At 58.0% G+C, this 18,440-nt stretch overlaps 1 protein-coding gene across 6 annotated transcripts; it reads left to right on the plus strand.

The window, feature by feature from the left end:
- The first annotated feature begins 1,294 nt into the window (after nt 1-1,294).
- SLC29A1 (solute carrier family 29 member 1 (Augustine blood group)) lies at nt 1,295-14,675 on the plus strand. 6 transcript variants are annotated; one of them, XM_080806095.1, is made up of 14 exons: nt 1,295-1,405; nt 6,885-6,994; nt 8,197-8,279; nt 10,263-10,344; nt 10,452-10,654; nt 10,745-10,884; nt 11,191-11,325; nt 11,431-11,528; nt 11,680-11,758; nt 12,235-12,332; nt 12,575-12,683; nt 12,915-13,000; nt 13,392-13,591; nt 13,954-14,675. In XM_080806095.1, exons 3-14 carry the CDS (start codon nt 8,251-8,253, stop codon nt 14,063-14,065), a joined length of 1,371 nt encoding a protein of 456 aa, XP_080662221.1. In that variant the 5' UTR covers nt 1,295-1,405; nt 6,885-6,994; nt 8,197-8,250; the 3' UTR covers nt 14,066-14,675. The 6 variants fall into 6 exon arrangements, with proteins under 6 accessions (XP_080662221.1, XP_080662218.1, XP_080662220.1 ...); XM_080806092.1 differs by lacking the exon at nt 1,295-1,405 and adding an exon at nt 2,126-2,195; XM_080806094.1 differs by lacking the exon at nt 1,295-1,405 and adding an exon at nt 4,329-4,452.
- The last annotated feature ends 3,765 nt before the right edge of the window (nt 14,676-18,440 follow it).

Here is an 18,440-nt window from a genome sequence, read left to right on the forward strand (position 1 = left end):
CACATCTGGTTCTAGGGAATGGAGGAAGTGACTCTCCTCCCCCAGCCCCAAATGGTGACATGAGGTCCAGGGAGGGACAGTGCTTACACAGGCAAAACTGACAATGTATTTGAGAGGCAAGATTTTAACCCAGACCGTTTGTCTTCCAGACTCAGGATTTACCTTAAAGTAATAGGACCTTGGTTGCCTAGGGAGGCAGTCTTGCCCCAAGGCCCAGCAGGCAGCAGGTGCTCAATAAACATTTGTTGATTGGAGTTCTTGGGATGCCATTGAAAGTCCTGTCACCCACACAGTTCCTAGGCTCCTACCTAGGGAGAGAGTCTAAGGTGGCCAGGGGGTGGGGGTGGAGGTGGAGAGGGGGCGGGGGTGGGGAAACCACTCAAGAGTTCCTTTTGCTTCCTATCCCATTGTCCCGCAGTCCTCATCTCCTGGAGGTTGTTTCTCTTGTGTAACTTCAGTCAGTATGTCACACTGTGACCCAGCAGTCTTGGGTCCGATTTGGAGGTCTGGCTGGCCAGCTCAAGGTAAGGAGAAGAACGCCAAGTCCCTGAGTCAGTTCGGAGATTCTTCTCACCCAGTGGTGTGGGAAGAGGGAGATTTGTTTGCTAAGAGACCCGGAGGCCAGCCACCCAGGGGAGCGGTGTAAAAACGCTTCCCCGAGGGGCACTGTGTCCCTGAAGAGATGGAGTGGGGTGGAAGTGTCCAGAGGCATTCGCTTCATTATTTCCGCCTCCCCAAAGAGCGGCTCCTAAGGGGTCAAACGAGAGTTGTCAGATTCATTTGCACTCAGCCTCCGGATAATTTGCCTATTGTTCCCAAACAATAGCCCTCTCTCCCTCCAGGAGTCTTGGGCTGTAGGTTCAGAGTGGGGAAATGAGGGATGTGGGCCTCTTCCAGGACCCCTATCCGGAGCCCACACCGTTCGGAAGCTCGGCCCCGGGGGGGGGGGGGAACGGAGAGGGGAGAAGCGAGGCCAGAACCGCGCGCCGCCCCCCATTCTCCCCCAGCCCCGCGGGGCTTTCCGCCAAATCCCGGCCCGGCCACCCTTCAGCACCATCTGCTTCCTCCTGGCGTCCTCCAAAGACAGTGCACGTGCTCGCCCCTCTCGGCAAGGCCACCTGGGGGAAGGGGCGGAATGAAGGGGGTTCCAGCTCGTGGTTCTCTAATGCCGTTCCCCTCCGGGGTCACGAGCACCTTCTCTGCAGTCTGATCCCGGCCTTCCATGCCGCCAGCCTCCCAAAGCGCTCCTCGCTCCCGAGCGGCGCGGGGCGGGAGAGAGCGGGTCACCGAGCGCGGAGCGGGCGCCGGCGTAACCGGTTGCGGCCCCTCTCCCTCCCGGAGCGGCAGCGGAGACCGGTTAGAGCCAGTGCGGGTTGCGAGCTCCCGCCAGGGCCCCAGCCCCGAGGTGAGAGGGCCAGGACCGGGACCAGGGGGGTTTTTTCCGTCGTCCTCCTGCATATCCGGCAGGTGCGCGGGGAGCAGAGGCGGGCCGCTGGGAGGTGGGGCGGGGGCTGCGAGGTTTCCACGCGCCCCGCGGGGACGGGCGGAGAGAGGTGGGGTTGGGGTCCCTAGTTGGGTTGGGGTGGGGATATACGCGGGGTCGGGCTCTGCGGTTTCCTGCGGAGGGGATGCTTTTATCGGACATTGAAGGTCACCCCCCAACTCCTCCACCCCCGCTGCGCCACCCCAACCATATACAGATGCCCCCAAGGTCAGAGACATGCCCGGAGCAAAGGTTAGAGGCAGAGTTTTGGGAAATTACGCTGGGAAGACCAAGCCCGGACGGAGTGAACCTCAAGTCTTGGACCCTGACCCTCATTCTCACCCTCGAGTACACCCACCAGGAAAGTGAGGGAAGTGAGATGAGTCCAGTCCTGAGACGGCTGGATCCTGTCTTTATTTTAAATGTGGGTGTTTTGTTCATCATATCACTTTTTTGCATTTACTTTGATTTTTTTTTTAAATCTCAGTAAAATATTATTTATCTTGATCTCTAAATTTTTTGGTGCCTCCTTAAAATTTGCAATGCAGGCAAGCGCCTCATTGGCCTCTCCGTAGTCCCAGCCCTGCCACGAGGCCATGGACACAGAGTCAGGAACAAAATGAGAACGCACAGTCATAAGGCAGGTGCTGGTGACAAACAGCAAAGCCAAGCCAAACACAGATGGATGCAGGCTGGGGAGAGTCGACCAAATGTGAGGTGGTGGGGCGGCTTGTGGCCTAGAATAAGGAGGAGGGAGTCTGGGGCAAGGGACAGTCTCAAATAGAGTGGGGAATGGGGAGAGGGTAGGGGTGCAGCTGGATCAGCCCTTTTCACCCTACCGCCAAGGCTGAGGGTGACAGGACTGGCTGGGCCTGGCCAGAAAAACTCGGGGCACAGGCTGGTGTGAGTCGAGGCCCCGTGGCTGTCCAGCAGAGGGCCCTGGCACCCAGCAACCATCTCTGGTCAGGGAAGGGCTCCGAAGGGGCGTGGATGCTGGCAGGGGGCCCAGGCAGGGTGAATGCCAGATGGGCTTCTTTCCAGCCATAACAGTCCTGCTTATTGCCATCTAGTGAGCAGGCCAGGCCTCCACAGGGGTGGGGAGAGGAAACAACCTTCCCCTGTCTGGCCTGGGACCCTCACCACTTCCCTCCAGTTTCTTTCCCCCTCCAGCCCCCTCTGTGCACAACTTCAGCCACTGGCCACTGGCCTGGCCATGCCAGGTAGATCTGTCTGACCATGAAGGCCTGCCACCCCCACAGGCCCAAAGAGGGAAATGAAGGTGGGGAGAGAGACCAGGGCCAAGGAAGAGGGAGAGACTGGACAAACACAGGATGGGAATGGGGGTGGGGAGACCCAGACATGAAGCTGCCCTTGAGTCGTGGGGCAGTGCCTAAAAAAACACCACCCGTACCCCTCTTCCTGCCCTCTGTTTGGTTAAGGCTGGAGGGTGATAGTGTGTCATGTCTCTGTGGGAAGAGCCGGAAGGCTGAGAACACCCCTTGTGGAGTAGCCTGGGGACAGTCCACTGATCCTAAATAGAAAAACTGCCCCTCCCTTCAGGGCCCAGTCTGTTTCCTGGCAGGAGAGTATGACCCTGCCTTATCCTTGATGGTAATAAGGCTAATTGGTTGGGTGTTTTGGGGGGGGGGAGTATTTATTTACTTATTTATTTGAGAGGGAGGGAGTAGGAGAAGCAGACTCCCTGCTGAGCAGAGAGCCCAAGGAGGGACTTCATCCCAGGACCCTAAGATCATGACCTGACCGGAAGACAGGCGCTTACAGACTGAGCCACCTCAGCGCCCCCCGCTAATTGCTAATTAGTGCCCATGGCTTCTCCAGGGGACAGGTCTCTTGGGTAGTTGGGGCAAGGTGGGGTGTGTGCCCTGGGTTGGACTTTCTGTCTTCACACCCCACCAGCCGTTGTGTTATCCTCCACCACTGAGGGCTGCTATGGGGGCCCTGCTATGGGGGCCCTCCCCTCCCCCCAACTTACGGGCCAACCAAAAGGAGGGGAATCATTCCCCCTCCCTTGGAGGTGCAAGAAGGGCTGACCAGTCCTCAGCATGCCCACCCCCTCCCTCCTTAGCCCGGGGATGATGTGGGACTCAGCAAGGCTTGGCCTCTTCCTCTGAGGACATAGGATTCACTCAGGATGGAAGGCTGTTGGGGGCTTTTTCTCTTACCATCTCCAGCTGTTTCTCAGCTCTTCCAAAGTTCTGGGTTTAGAAAGAGTGAATCTGGAGGGGCCTACAGACCTGTGCCTCTACCCCATCCACCACCCACCCCCAGACACGCACTCCCCTGCGAGTCCCAGTTGAGGTTGGTGTGGTGCTTGTGTGTTCGTGTGGGGGTGTGTGTGTGTGTTAGAGGTAGGAAAACTCATGACTCAGGTCACTGACTGTACTGATTGTGCAGAGAGGTCCCTTGGCGTGGGGGTTGGGAGAGCAAAGGGTAGGTGCGAATGGCATAAGGTGGCACTAAAGGGCGTGGGCGCTGGAAAGGGAAAAGGCGCTGGGGAGAAAGTAGCGGGGTATCTGGGAGGGGAGTCCGCCCCGCTCTGGGCAGAGGGTTGGGTGCAGGGACAGTAGGAGTTTCTGGACCCCCAACGCGGAGCACACTAGGGATGATACCCCTCCAGCCCCGGGTTCCCCATAACGGGGCAGGGTTTGGTGTGGCACGGCCCTGAGGTCCTGTCTTCAAAAGTAAGGCGAGATGTGGGCACGGCGGCGCCGGGAAGGGGTTGGGGGGGGCTCGCATCCTGCGCCTCTGTGGGGGCGTAGCTGGGGCGGGGCCGCGGCGGCGCGGGCGGGGCGTAGGGGAAGCTGCAGCGGCCGGTGGTGGGGGGAGCGGGCAGCGGCCGCGGGCCGGGGCGGGCCCAGCGGAGGGCGGGTTTGAATGTGCTCCGGCGGGAGCGGGAAGCTACAGAGAGGGCGCGCGGATCTCGGCGCGGTAGGACTCTTTGCTAGCAGGTGCTGCCCGGGTCGGGGGTCGGGGGTCGGGGGTTGGGGGTCGGGGGTAGGGGACCGGTTGGGGATCCGGGAACCGCCGGCGTGGAAGGCGCCTCTTCCCGCCGCCACGAGGGCAGGGAGGCCGGGCCTGGCAGCTACGCTGCGCGCAGAGGGAACGCCGCGTGGGGGCCCCGCTTCCCCCGCGCCGAGCGTGCGGAGCCGCGCTGCACGTGGCGCGCCAGGGCCAGGGCGCGTGGGGACTCTGCGGAGATCGGGACCCGAGCGGGGCGTGGGCCACCTGGCTCCCGGGCCTGAAACCGGCTGTCGCCGAGCTGACCTCTGCAAGGGGCGGGCGAGTAAATGGGTAATCTCGATGGATCTTGCCGGTACAGGAGAGGGGCCGCGCCGGTAACGGCACTGGGTGGGGGGGGGAATGGAGATGCGGGCCGGCGTCTTGGAGGTGAAGGACCTGTCTGTTCCTGGCCTCCCCTTCCTGGGCTCGTCCTCATTTACTCCCAGAGAGGACTCTTCCTTAACTCAGAACCCCTGCTTTTTTCTTAGGGAGAGAGTAGTGGTGGGTGAGGGCCGGCCTCAGCCCTGCCCATCACGCTTCCCAGGTCGATCCCTTTGCCCATTCCTCTTGGTAACCTCCCACTTGTCCTGTCTGTTGAGCTCTCTGTGCTGGGATGTGTGTGTTATGGGGAGTGGGGGGTGCCTTACACCTGAAGCTCTTGTCAGACTGGAGATGACCTCAGTCTCCCCACCGTGTTTTTTCCCTCATCTCCCAATATACAGGGCTAGCCTAGAAGCAGCCTTTAAACCTACCTCCCCAACCCAGAAGGAGGCTAGAATAAGCTGCCCATTGAGTTGGAATTCCAGCGCACCCATTCACTAGCTCTGTGACCTTAGACAAGTGACTCAACCTCTCTGAACCTCAGCTTCCCCCATCTGTTCAATGGAGACAATTTAGTACTAGCTTATGAATGGTCGTTAGGGCAAGAGGGGAGCAGGTGGTGGCTGGCCCCACAGACAACCCCAGGGAGTAGAGAATTTGATGCTACCGCAGAAGTGTGTCTAGAGCTGGGGCGCATGAGAGGTGCTGGGGGCCTCAGGGTGGGGAGGTGCTCAGTCCAGTGGTTACTTTCAGGGCCCCGTCCTGGCAGGCACGCTGGGGCATGGCTGGAGGGCCACCAGATGCTCTGAGCTGGTATCAAATCCCTGGTTGCTGCTGGGCAAAGGCAGGCAAGAACAAAATACCTGGGCTGGCCTGCTGAATGTCAGGATGTGGGCAGAGGGAAGAGGCTCCCCTGGAGTTGCACCGTGCCCAGGACGGAGGTGGGGATGACTGCGAACAGAACATGGTAGGGTAGCAGGGGGAGAGGGCTGAAATGAATACTTTCTTCAGCCTAAGGCGGATTTTGCTAAGGAAGGGGAGATACTCTATTCTCTCTACCCCAGCTCCCATCTGGGTTGAAGCTATACCAGTTCTTTTACTTACTGCCAGGAATCTTGCCTGTGGGGGCGTGTGTGTGTGTGTGTGTGTGTGTGTGGAGCATGGGGTGTGCTGAGGTGTGAAGCCGGGAGTTCCCTTCCCTGCTACCTAATAGAAAATCTGAGTCCTGAGCCTTCTCTGGCAACCCCCGAGGGTAGAGCCGTCTTGCCCCCATCCTTCTTAAAAACATAAAAACTGTTGTTGCCATTCTGTCTGCCTCCCCCGCGCCGCCCCCCATGACTAGAATAGTGCCTGCCTAGCTTGCAGAGGTCCTCAGTCAATATTTGTTAAAAAGATGAATGGGGGGGCACGTGGGTGGCTCAGTCATTAAGGGTCATGATCCTTGGGTCCTGGGATGGAGCCCTGCATCCGGCTCCCTGCTGAGCGGGGAGCCTGCTTCTCCCTCTCCCACTCTCCCTGCTTGTGTTCCTTCTCTCACTCTCTCACTGTGTCTCTCTCTGTCAAATAAATAAAATCTTAAAAAAAAAAAAAAGATGAATGAAGAAGCCCTCTGCCAATTCGGGAGGTGTGTAGGTGTGCTTCTCCTGTCCCCACCCTGCAACACCCTACAACCCACGCATGGACTGGGGAGCTGAGGAAGGCCTTTGGAAACTTTGGAGTTCATTCAGGGAGGGCTTGAGAGGAATTATGGGGAGGGGAAGAAAAAAGCCCCCTGAGGATGTTGGGGGTCCCTGGTGGTACGTGTCCACGTCTGCCTGTCTTCAGGCTGGGACCTGGAGCACGGGCTGTACCTGCGATTGCCCCACCCCCTCAGCTCCCCTGCTGAGGCCGCTGGGTCTCTTATCTCCCAGGCTTGCTACAGGAGCAGTTTTTATCTCCGGGTTGTGTGTGTGTGTGTAAGAGCTTTCTCAGAATGAGGCCGATCCCTCCCACAGCAAGGCCTGTGGGTTCTCTCCCCATCCGCCCTCTGCCACTTTATTCATTCTGAACCCTTACCCAGGGGGAGCCCATGGACAAGGCCTGCTGCCGGAGCCTGAGCTAGGACTACGTCCCAAGGACTGCCCAGGCCCCCTCTGCTCTGAGCCTTCTGCTGGCAAGTCTGGGCATCTGGTGAGTGCTGGCCCAGACCCAGGCCCAGGCCCAGGTGGTTGGGGAAGCAGGCCTCACCCCGAACAGCAGACCTGGCTCCAGAGCTAGGCCCGCACGTGGGGGATGCGCCAGCACACGCCTGCCTGGCTTGCTGTGCTACCCAAAGGCAAAGCTGTCTCATCTGGTGCCAGGGTGCCTCCCCTACACGAGTGGGAAGCAGGAGGGGGGATACTGAGGGGGGAAGCTAGGAGCTTTAGGTCAGGCCTGTGCCCCTGCTCTTCCAATCTTCCCTTCAAGTTTGCTCTCAGAAAGGGGAAGAGGACAGGGGCCTGGGAGTGAGTCAGAGAGGAACCAAGGGGGGATGGGGTGACCCTGGGGCCAGGACTGGGGACTGGGGGAGGGGCAGGCTTAGTTGTGGGAAGGGCTGTGTCCCCACATGGTAGTGAAGTGTTTTCCTAGAAACCTGGCCAGGAACTAGGAAACCCTTAGGCAGTGACAAGAAAGGAAGGTTAAAGTGCCCTCTGCAGAGAGACTGGAGTCTGGGGTCCCTCCAGGAGGGCACAGGAACCCCAGAGCCCAGTCTTGCCATGACTGCAGGGGCCCCCCCAGAAGGTGTGAAGGTCAGACTTGCAGAGAAGGGGCTGGGGAGAGGCATCTCTGGCTTCAGTCCTCTTTCCCTACAGGCTCTTGGTTCTGCTGCTGCTGCTACAGCAGCAGCAGCAGCAGCAGCAGCAGCAGCGGCTGGCCCCGGTGAATGTTTGTTTTGTGCCCTCCCTCCTCCCCTCACCCTCGTTGCTCTGACTCCTGTTACCCTCCTCCTGTCCCTCCTTCCCTTCCATTATCATTGCAGTCCCTGACCCCTCTCATCCTCTTCCCTTCCTTCTCTGCCAGGCCTTCCCTCCCTCTCCCTCATACTTCCTCCTCCTCCTCCTCTCCTGCTCGCCACGCTCCTGTTTCCCAGCTTACAAACTGCTTCGGCTGCTGGATAAAAATAGCGGTGGCCAGGCTGGGAGCCAGGTAGAGCCTGAGCAGGCAGGGGGCCCCACAGCGCTGGCCACAGGGGTCAGATTGAACAGTCCCGAGGGGCCGGGCAGGGAGGGGGCCCTTCTGGACTCTTGAGCTCACCTGCTCTGCGCCCTGCCCGCTGCCTACCCCACGAGAGTCTAAAGAGGTCTATGGGGAAGCAGGGCCAAGACGTGGCCTCACACTGCTTCTGCCCCCAGCAAGCGCCAGAAGGAGGGAGCTCTCAGCCAGGCAAAACCAAAAACACTGTCGCCATGACAACCGGTCACGAGCCTCAGGACAGGTAAGGGGACCTGGGCTGGGCATCCAGGGGAGCTGACATGGGTCTCCAAGGGGGGCTGGGTGCTGCGTCCTTTGGAATTTGGGATTTCCACTGTTGACTGGCCTTCCGGCAAAGCAATGTGAGTCAGGTCTCCCTGAGGGGCGGGGGCCATGTGTGCCTTCACTGGGGTGCCTTTGGGGAGGGCTGGGATGGGTGGGCGGCGCAGCCCCTCCCTGGCCTCTCAGTGTTTCCACTGTTGCTCTCCAGCCTGCTAGCAGCTTCCAGCTCCTCCTCCCATCACTCTGGGGAAATATTTGGCGGCACCCCTCGTTCCAGAGCACATCTGGCAGAACTGCCCTCTTCCTCCGGCCTGGCGTTGAGCCTCTGCCTCAGATGACCCTGGCCTACCCTGGTCCTTGAACTGACCTTGCCCTCACTCCCCACTTCTGGAACCTATAAGCTCCTTTAAGTTAGACTCACCACCATGATCATGCGTATGTGTTTGCGGGGGGAGGAGGCTGTAGCTTGGTTGAAGCTCTCCAAGGAATCTGGGAACCAAGATAGTTGATGAAGTTCTGCCTGCCTGCGTTCCCAAACTCCTTCAGCCCAGGCCCCCCAACCACATCCTCTCACCCCTGCCCGTCCTGTCTTCCTCCTGTGCCAAAAAGGCCGCCAAACGAGGCCACCTCTGGCTGTGGGACCTCGGGCATGTAGCTTAATCTTTCCTCGACTATTTCCCACCAGTAAAATCGAGGTGGGGTTTATTTGGATGGGAGGGAATTTAAGGAGACCTAGTAAGGACAGGCCCCAGTTGGGTGGCTCCCTGTCTCCGCCATTCCCAGGCTGCCTGTCCTGTCAGAGCCTCACCATCAGTAGCAGTTCTGGAACCCCCCTCACATCTCCGTGCACCTTGGTGCCCTCCGCCAGCCCTGCTCTGACCATCTGTTCTGGGCAGCCTTGGCCAGGAGCTTTTCCCTTCATTCTGGGCCTCTGAATCAAGCCCTCAGCTATGTTCTTCAGGGTCTCGGGTAGATGAGGCGCGTGGGCGGTGGGGGGCACTGTATTGGAATGGCTCAGAAGGCCGCACTCGGGCACTCAGCCCCGGGCCTTTCCCGTGTGAGGCCAGCCCCTGCACTCTGGCCAGATCTGTTTCTTCCCTGCCCTGGGCTTTGTCCCTGCCACTGGGGGAAGAAAGCAGGCATTCCCTGTGGGGAGGATATGGCAGACACATTGGGAAGGCCTGGGGCTGCCTGGGGGAGGCTGGCGCATCCCACACAGGCCCTGAGGTGTAGGGCTTGGGGGCACGCCCTGGCCAAAGCTTGGTGGGGGGGACACTTACTTACTCCTGGCGGCCCGCATGATGTCCAATGGCCCCATATTGCCTGGCCTCCGCTGTGTGGTGTGACCTACAAAGCTAGTTTTGTCTGGACTGGGGAAAAACAGCTCCCTCACTTCCCAGCCACCCCAAGTTACCCCGCCCTCCTGTCCCACTAGGTCCGGAGTGGTCTGGGAGTTTCTTGACCTCAAACTCCTCTTTGGGGAGCCACACAGTCCCTGCCCAGACGGTATAATCACTTCCAGCCTGCCTGGTGGGGGTGGAAGACACTTGGCTGTTTCCTAGCTCACCCGCCCACCCCCAGCCTTCAGCAGGATTTCCAAAACCACCTCCGGATGTGTGGGTCACACTGGTTCCCAAGCCTGCAGGGTCCCCCGAGTCTTCGGGGCTGAGAACCAAGGTCCTGTTGGCCATGCCTTTCAGCCTTGTGTCCCTCCCTGGCCCTCCTCCTCCTGTGGACTTGTCTGCCCTTTTTCCTATCCCAGGACGCTTTTCCTTCCACATAAACCCATAGGAAGGCTCAGGCACATGTACACAAACACGGTTGCCTGTATCCTGGGACAGCGGGAGACCCCAAAAGTTGGGGAGGAAAGGAGATTTTAGGTTTGATCTGGGAAGGAGGGTGGGATGGTGGGTCACTTGGCCCCCTTTTCCTCTCCCATCCTCAGGTACAAAGCCGTCTGGCTTATCTTCTTCATGCTGGGTCTGGGGACGCTGCTCCCGTGGAATTTTTTCATGACAGCCACTAGGGTGAGACTGGGGGGATGGGGTTCCAGAGGCCACGTAGCGCCTGGCTGCTGTGTACTTGGGAGCGCCAGGAGAGAAGCCTCAAGGTTTCCGTCTTGCAACCCCCACAGTATTTCACAAACCGCCTGGACGAGTCCCAGAATATGTCCTCAGTCACTGCTGAGCTGAGCAAGGACACCCAGCCCTCAGCCACCCCCACAGTGCTCTCCCCAGAGCGGAACTCGCTCAGTGCCATCTTCAACAATGTCATGACGTTATGCGCCATGTTGCCCCTGCTGTTCTTCACCTGCCTTAACTCTTTCCTGCATCAGAGGTGAGCGCCCGGGCCCCTGGCCTGACCCCTCGCTACCTCTCGCTCTCCCTGGGCCGAGCCCCCCACCTCACTGCCCCGGCCTCTGGGCAGGATCCCCCAGTCTGTTCGGATCCTGGGCAGCCTTGTAGCCATCCTGTTGGTGTTCCTGATCACCGCCATCCTGGTGAAGGTGCAGCTGGATGCCGTGCCCTTCTTCATCATCACCATGGTCAAGATCGTTCTCATCAACTGTAAGCAGGGCTGGGAGGGAGCAGAGATCTTCCCACATCCCCCCACCCATCCTTCAGACCCACTACCACAGTCAGCTAGGAACAGAGCCCCTTCCTCCCCCTGGAGGGGATGGATGCCATTGGGTGATCAGGGCTCCAGAGACCCAAGCGGGTGCGGACCAGGGCTGGGGGTGGGACAGAGAGGGCCGTTTGGTGTCACAACTCCTCTGGAACCTGTGTTCCCATGGGCCCCTGCCCACCCCCCCCAACAGCAGCAAGTCCCAGTCTGCTCCCTCTCCCCTGCTGATGCCCGCCTTATGCCTCCAGCGTTCGGCGCCATCCTGCAAGGCAGCCTCTTTGGTCTGGCTGGCCTCCTGCCCGCCAGCTACACTGCCCCCATCATGAGTGGTCAGGGCCTGGCCGGCTTCTTCGCCTCGGTGGCCATGATCTGTGCCATCGCCAGTAAGTGTTGCCGCCTGTCTGTCTGCCTGCCTGCCTGTGGGTCTGGTCATGGGGTTGGGGGGGGGGGGCGGGGACAATCTCTGCTCTCTCATGTGCTCCCGGCAGGTGGCTCAGAGCTGTCAGAAAGTGCCTTCGGCTACTTCATCACTGCCTGCGGGGTTATTGTTCTGGCCATCATCTGTTACCTGGCCCTTCCCCGACTGGTAAGCAGGTGGAGAAAGTCTGGAGGTGGAGGTGGGGTGGGGTCCAGGGCTCCCAGCCAGTGGTGTTCTGGAACCCAAACCTGGCGTAGGGGGGCGGAATTCTGGATCTTCCACCTCTGAGTCCACTTCCCCTATGCCCCTCACTTGGCAGGAATTCTATCGGTACTACCAGCAGTTCAAGCTCGAAGGGCCTGGGGAGCAGGAGACCAAGTTGGACCTCATTAGTAAAGGTCAGAATAGCCTGCAGAAGCTGGGGTGGAGAGTGGCCTGCCCAGCATGGGGCAGCCTGGGCGCAGAGGGCAAGAAGGAGTGTGCCATACTGGCTAGCGGTGATAAGCCAGAAGCCAGAGCGAACTGGGGTAGGGATGACGGGAGCAATAGGTAATAAAGGCTAGGAAAGATGAAATGGGCGAAGAGGCTGGATGCCCTTGAACTGTCTGAGGATAATGGGAAAGCAATTTCAGATTCTTGGAATAGGACCTGAGGCTCCTGGGAGAGGTCAGGACTCCTGGGATTTGTGCTGTGGGATTTACAGGTCTGGGAGGTCTGGGCTAGGTATTAGGGTGTGACTCTGCACCGGGGAAGGGGTGTCCACCCCGAGCTAACCCCAGCCCTTTGGGGGAATGTTTGTGTCCTCTCTTGTTATTTGTCCTCCCTGCAACTTGATGTTCCCACAACCTGGGACTTCCCCCCACCCCACCCCCAGGAGAGGAACCAGTAGCAAACAAAGAAGAGTCCAGAGTTCCAGCCCCCGGCTCTCAGCCCACCAACCAAGGCCACTCTATCCGAGCCATCCTCAGAAATGTATGTGGGGCATGGGTGTTCTGCCCTCTGCCCCTTACCCTCTTTTTCTTCTACTTTTGCCTCTCCTGACCCATGCACTGTCCATCCTCTCCCTTTCCTCCCTGAGACTGGCCACTCCCCTGCATTCTCGTCTGTGTGTGTGTGTGTGTCTGTGTGTCTGTGTGTGTGTCAGGGGCTGGGGATTCTGGGTTCTTTGTTGCACAGCTGCCATGAAGACACAGGCCTGGGTCCCTTCCCTCCAGATCTTAGTCCTGGCTCTCTCCGTCTGCTTCAACTTCATGGTCACCATCGGGGTATTTCCCGCCGTGACCGCTGAGGTCAAGTCCAGCATTGCGGGCACCAGTGTCTGGGGTGAGGACACCGTGGGCTCCCAGGATGGGGGCAGACTGGGGTTAGAGCAGGTTTGGGAGTGGGCTTCTGTCTCCCTGGCTAAACTCTCCTGGTCCATTTGCCCTTCCCTGGGCTGGAAGCATGTCCTCCATTTTTACAGCTGGGGAAACTGAGTCCCAGTGAGGGTCAGGGTTGCTGAATCCGTTTCTCTGGACCTCATAACCACCCCTGACTCTACTCTTCTTTTTCCAGGAGACTACTTCATTCCCGTGTCTTGTTTCTTGACTTTCAATGTCTTTGACTGGTTAGGCCGGAGCCTCACAGCTGTATTTACGTGGGTAAGTGCGAGAAAGAGATGCCCAGCCCCTGTGCAAGGCTAGAGTTCAGCCAGAGACCCAGAAAGGGAACCAAGAAAGTATGGTGGTAATGGAATCATGCTTTAAAAAAAAAAAAAAAAAAAAAGAAAGTAAGAAAGAAACCAAACCAAGACATAATCTATGTATAGCAAGTTCTGCTAGTCTTCAGTGTACCAGTTACTGACCCCCCCCCCCCATATGTAATCACCAGGCAGGTCCAGATACAGAACTTTTCCAGCCCTCGAGATGGCTCAGCCATGCCCCCTCACAATCAGTACGCCCTCGGGGTAACCAGATCCATTCAGATCCCGAGGGGCCCGGTGTGGAGCGCTGGGGGCCAGCCCGGGCTCAGGCGCCCCCTGCTCCCCCGTAGCCTGGGAAGGACAGCCACTGGCTGCCAAGCCTGGTGCTGGCCCGGATGTTGTTTGTGCCCCTGCTGCTGCTGTGCAATGTCCAACCCCGCCACCACCTGGCTGTGGTCTTTGAGCACGACGCCTGGTTCATCGTCTTCATGGCCGCCTTCGCCTTCTCCAATGGCTACCTCGCCAGTCTCTGCATGTGCTTCGGGCCCAAGTGAGTGGGGACCCTGGTGGCATCAGGCAGGGCCTAGAGCTCCAGGGTGGCCACTCCGAGGAGGGAGAGAGGGCACCAGGAGACTCCCGGATCCTGGATGGGCATGTAGGTGAAGGGGTCGTGGTGGAGGGTGGGGCACCCAGGGTACCCTGGGGAGATGTGGGAAGGTGGGAGACAGCCTCCATTATGCATTCCCCCAAGAGAGAGAAGCCAGATTGGAGGTGGGAAAGTAGGATGGTTGTCAGCAGAATTCTGTGCTCAGGCAAGTCTCCCCATCACTGATGCTCTGGGGGGGCGGTCAAGGCCGGGAGCTGGGGGGTTCCTGGGGCCATTCTAAGGAAGCCTTGCCCTCCCGCCTTCAGGAAAGTGAAGCCGGCTGAGGCAGAGACAGCTGGAGCCATCATGGCCTTCTTTCTGTCTCTGGGTCTTGCACTGGGGGCTGTCTCCTCCTTCCTGTGGCGGTCTATTGTGTGACCATGGATGGACAGAAGGACTGCAATGACCACCTGCTCCTTCGGCCTTTCTTCCCCTTGAGGGATGGGCAGGGAGGTCTGGAGGTTTTCTCTTTATACCAGCTTCTGCTTTCTCACGGCCTGTTCTGGGCCTGGGTGTCCAGGCCCCGAGGAGGGAGCCTCTACGGATGGACAGTGGGGACATTGTGAGCCTGAGGGTCAGAATCAAGGGAGGGCACGCAGGCTCTGCATCTGCTCAAGTCGCCTTCAGCCACCCTCCCCCCTCCATCACCACGCTTGGCTCTGACTGATCCCTGCTTGAGCAGGGCAGCAGAGACTGCTAGGCTCAGAGAGAGAGAGTATATGTGTGTGTCTATCTGTTCATCTGCCTATATACCAGCAGTGGCTAGGGGCCAGGACTGACTGTCTAAGGTCCCATTGGATAATCTTTCCATATTCTCCCCATGTGCCTCCTCCCCCGCCATTTCCATGCCCCTCCCCTGCTCCCCCTGCCTTGTTCCTACCAGTCATGCACCCTGTACAGTTGTCATTTTACTGCCTTTTTTTATATTCAACAGAAACCAGGTGCCTTCAGAGGCTCTCTGATAAAATAAACCTTTTTTTTTTCCCTCCTTCCTCCACGGCTCCTTGTGTCCTCCAGCCACAGCTCCATGCCCAAGAGAGGGCGGCGGGATGGCAGTGTGAATCTGGGGGATGAGCATGACCCAGCTGAGCCCTGGCCAGCACTGGGCCTGTGCCCAATGGTGGGGGTGGGTGGCAGTTAGTCCTCTTAGCCTCAGAGGGGCTGCAGTGCCCCCTGCTGGGGCCACAGAGGAGGAACAGGCCTGGAGCCAGGACACCCAGACTGCTGGCAGAGACTGAAAAAGGCCGTTTTCTCTTTGCTGCTCAGTTCCTTCTTTCACAGGACTGGGCTTAGAGACAGTGCCCCATCTTTCTTTGGTCTTCACTGCCACCCTCACCTGTCCTCACCCCTCAGTCACAGGAATAAACCTGCGCACCTGGTCCACTCCCCGCCCCCCACAAACATCCCCTCCCCTGGCTGCACTCCCACACCTCCAGGCAAGAGGCTGCAGCTGCCTGCCCCCCCACCACCCATCTCCAATCTGGCACTCTGCCCTGACACCTGGGGGACACGGGCCTGTGTGTCCTTGCTTAGAAACCGCCCCCCCCCTGTTCTTCTCCAACTTGGTGGGATGGTGTGGGACTGTAAGTGGCTTCATGGAGGGAGCCATACCGCTGGATCTCCCTTCGTGGAAATGACTGTTCTTGACCGGAAGTGGAACCAGAGTTCTGGTCAATGTGGGGAGACAGACAGACACACACACACACACACACACACACTGACCCTGGCTACAGCCCAGGAGGCTCACTAGTCCCTGACCCGCAGATAGCTACAAATTGGCATCTCTGTCAGGGCTTTTGTTTCTCAGTTTAATTTAATTGAAGGCTTCAGGCCTCATTAAGGGCTCTTAGAACATTTTTAGGGCTGTTTGATGAGCTCAGAAGTTCTCAGGGGATAGGGAAGCATATCATTATAAACGGAGGACTGGAGTCTGTGAACTCCAGGGGTACACGTCGAACCAAGCTATATATATCCAAGGTCGACAGAAAATAAGGTACTCCTTTCCTAGCAGATTCACAGGCAGGGGTACCCTGAGCCTGCCCCAGTCTTTGCTGTGCCCCTTGGCACTGGGGCTAAAATAAACCTGTGCTTTTTGTCTTCTCTCCCTCAGCCCCTCTTGACCTTCCCATGGTACCCCAACCTGAGAGTCCTGTTGGACTCCTTCCTTGGCACCAGCAGCCCCCAGGGGCACTGTGTTTCTTCCCTGGGTTCCCTCCACCACCTTCTGCCTGCTCTTCCAGAAGGACTCCAGCCCAGGTGTCCTTCAGTCCATCCCACACATGGCTACAGAATAATCCAGAGCCGAACTAAGTGTTCCACTGGTCTCTCTCCAGAGTATGCTGAGCATTTCCTGACATCCCAACACTACCAGCAGGGACAGCCAGTTACGCAATTCCTTTCCCTTCTGTGCCTCAGAGCTCTTGTAACTTGGTGACCTAACTTTTATCCTGCCCTTGACCATACTTGGGCTACCAGGAAGAGCTTCTGTTTTTCGAGATAGGGTCTACATTCTATTCGTGTTTTCACCCTTTGGGCTACAAGTGCTTTAACTGGCTCTCAGACGTACTCACAAAATTGTCCCTCCCTGCAGTCTTCACAGGCCTCAAGCCAGCTGGGTGGTGGCGCTCATTTCTGCTGCCTGTGCTCAAGGGATAGAGATGGGTGTTAAGTAGGTTTCTCTCGACCCCAGCAATGATTTGAAAGAGGGAAAAACAGATCACGTCACTTTCCTCCTTTCCATACTCAAATGGATGTGGAGGAAAATTACTAGAGTATTTTTTTCCAAAAACGTTTTCTAATGCAAATGCCCCAAATATGCAGTCTCATACTTGGTTTCTGTTCTGACCTCAAGTCTTCATCTGAAGCCAGGAGAGGTGGGGGCGAGGAACTGGAGCTCCCAGGTCTCCTGCCTGCCCAAGCACAGTGATGGCTCCTGACCACAGTAGGTGCTCTGAAGGCAACCCTGCACGGTAGGAGGCAGGCCTCCACCTGCCCCCTAGCACTGGCTCCAGTAAGGTGGGGAAGGACTGAGTGTGAGAATCAGCTGGGTATCACTGGCTCTGCCAGACTGTGCTGGTCATCACCTTCCTTCCACATGACATTTCTTTTTTTTTTTAAGATTTTATTTTATTTTTTAAAGATTTTATTTATTTAACAGAGAGAGATCACAAGTAGGCAGAGAGAGGAAGGGAAGCAGGCTCCCCAGTGAGCAGAGAGCCTGATGCGGGGCTTGATCGCAGGATCCCGGAATCATGATCTGAGCTGAAGGCAGAGGCTTTAACCCACTGAGCCACCCAGGCGCCCCTAAGATTTTACTTATCTGACAGAGAGAGATTACAAGTAGGCGGAGAGGCAGGCAGAGAGAGAGGTGGAAGCAGGCTCCCTACCGAGCAGAGAGCCCGATTCGGGGCCCCATCCCAGGACCCTGAGATCATGACCTGAGCCAAAGGCAGAGGCTTAATCCACTGAGCCACGCAGGTGCCCCCCATGTGACATTTCTGCCTGAAGCATCAGGCTGTGTATTTAGCAGCTGGCCTCCCTGGGGTGGTGGCCACATCAATGTGGACACTTCCTTGTGTTTGATCTTACATGGTGACGTGTTGGGGCTCTAAACTTTTGAAAAGCCAAGAGCCCCAGGAAAATCACCAGTCCTTAAAAAATAGAAGTCAAGCCTCTGGGAGCCAAGGAGCTAGATCAGGTCTGAATCTATTCTTTGAGGTGAATATAAAAGCACAGTGAGAGCAGTATAAAGGGGGAGAGGGGGCCTGAGGGGAAAATTCCAGTTATGGGGAAAACAAGTACTCAGAGTGTCGAACCATGATAGTGATTCAAAATGGGTATCAGCAAGAAATGCAGAATCACTTTAAAGAGCTAGCCATGCTTTCTGGCCAGCAGGCTCTGCCTGAAACCTGAGTCTTGACACACAGGAAGAGTGGCAGACCGAGAGACGCCAGCCAGCCAGTAGATCTAGCAGTGAGGCCCATCTGGTTTCTAGAGCAAGTTGGCAGTGAGTGTGGAGATGGGCACCTCCCAGGAACAGAGCCCGCGTTCCCCCTCCTGAAGCCACCAATGGCAGTACCCTAGCGGTGCTCCTAGCTCTGGCACAGGTCCCTTCCAAGAGAGGAGGTGCTCACTGAGAGCCATCTATCACCTTGGCAGGCCCGGTGCTCCCTGTCAATGAGCCAGTTAGGATTCTGGCGCCAGGCTACAGGGCAACTGCTAAATGAGTCAGCAGGACCCCACAAAGTGGGGGTCTTCTCCCCGGCCTGTCTTTGGGGTTGGTGCTGATTCAGAGCTTAGGATTCCATCTTGGGCCTGCCAAATACCACGCATCCTCTGGGCCCAGATCCTTGTTCTTCAAACGGGGTGACCTATATGTACAGACTTGCTAAGGTGATTTAAGGAGTCTGCGGGTGAACCTGGATGCAAGAAATGATTACCCTAGAGACACGTGGCACCAAGAATCAATTAGGATGAGCTGTGGCCTGGTGCGCTCCCCATCCCACACCTAAACGGCTCCCTGCTCCTCTCCAGACCTCACCTCCCCCCACACCGGCCATTTCCAATGCCAATCGCCCCACCGGTCCCAGACTGGCGATTGACAGCCGAGAACCCGAGGACCGGGCCAGACCGGGGCGGGGTGGGGCGACGCGAGCCGGGGCACTTACGCGAGCAGGAGTCCGCTCAGCCCCGCCCCACAGCGGCGGGTGTGGTGACGTCACCCGTCCCGCGTGCTGTGCCGCCGTGCGGCCGT

Source organism: Martes martes, assembly GCF_963455335.1.
Source record: "Martes martes genome assembly, chromosome: 6".
Taxonomy (NCBI): Eukaryota; Metazoa; Chordata; class Mammalia; order Carnivora; family Mustelidae; genus Martes; species Martes martes.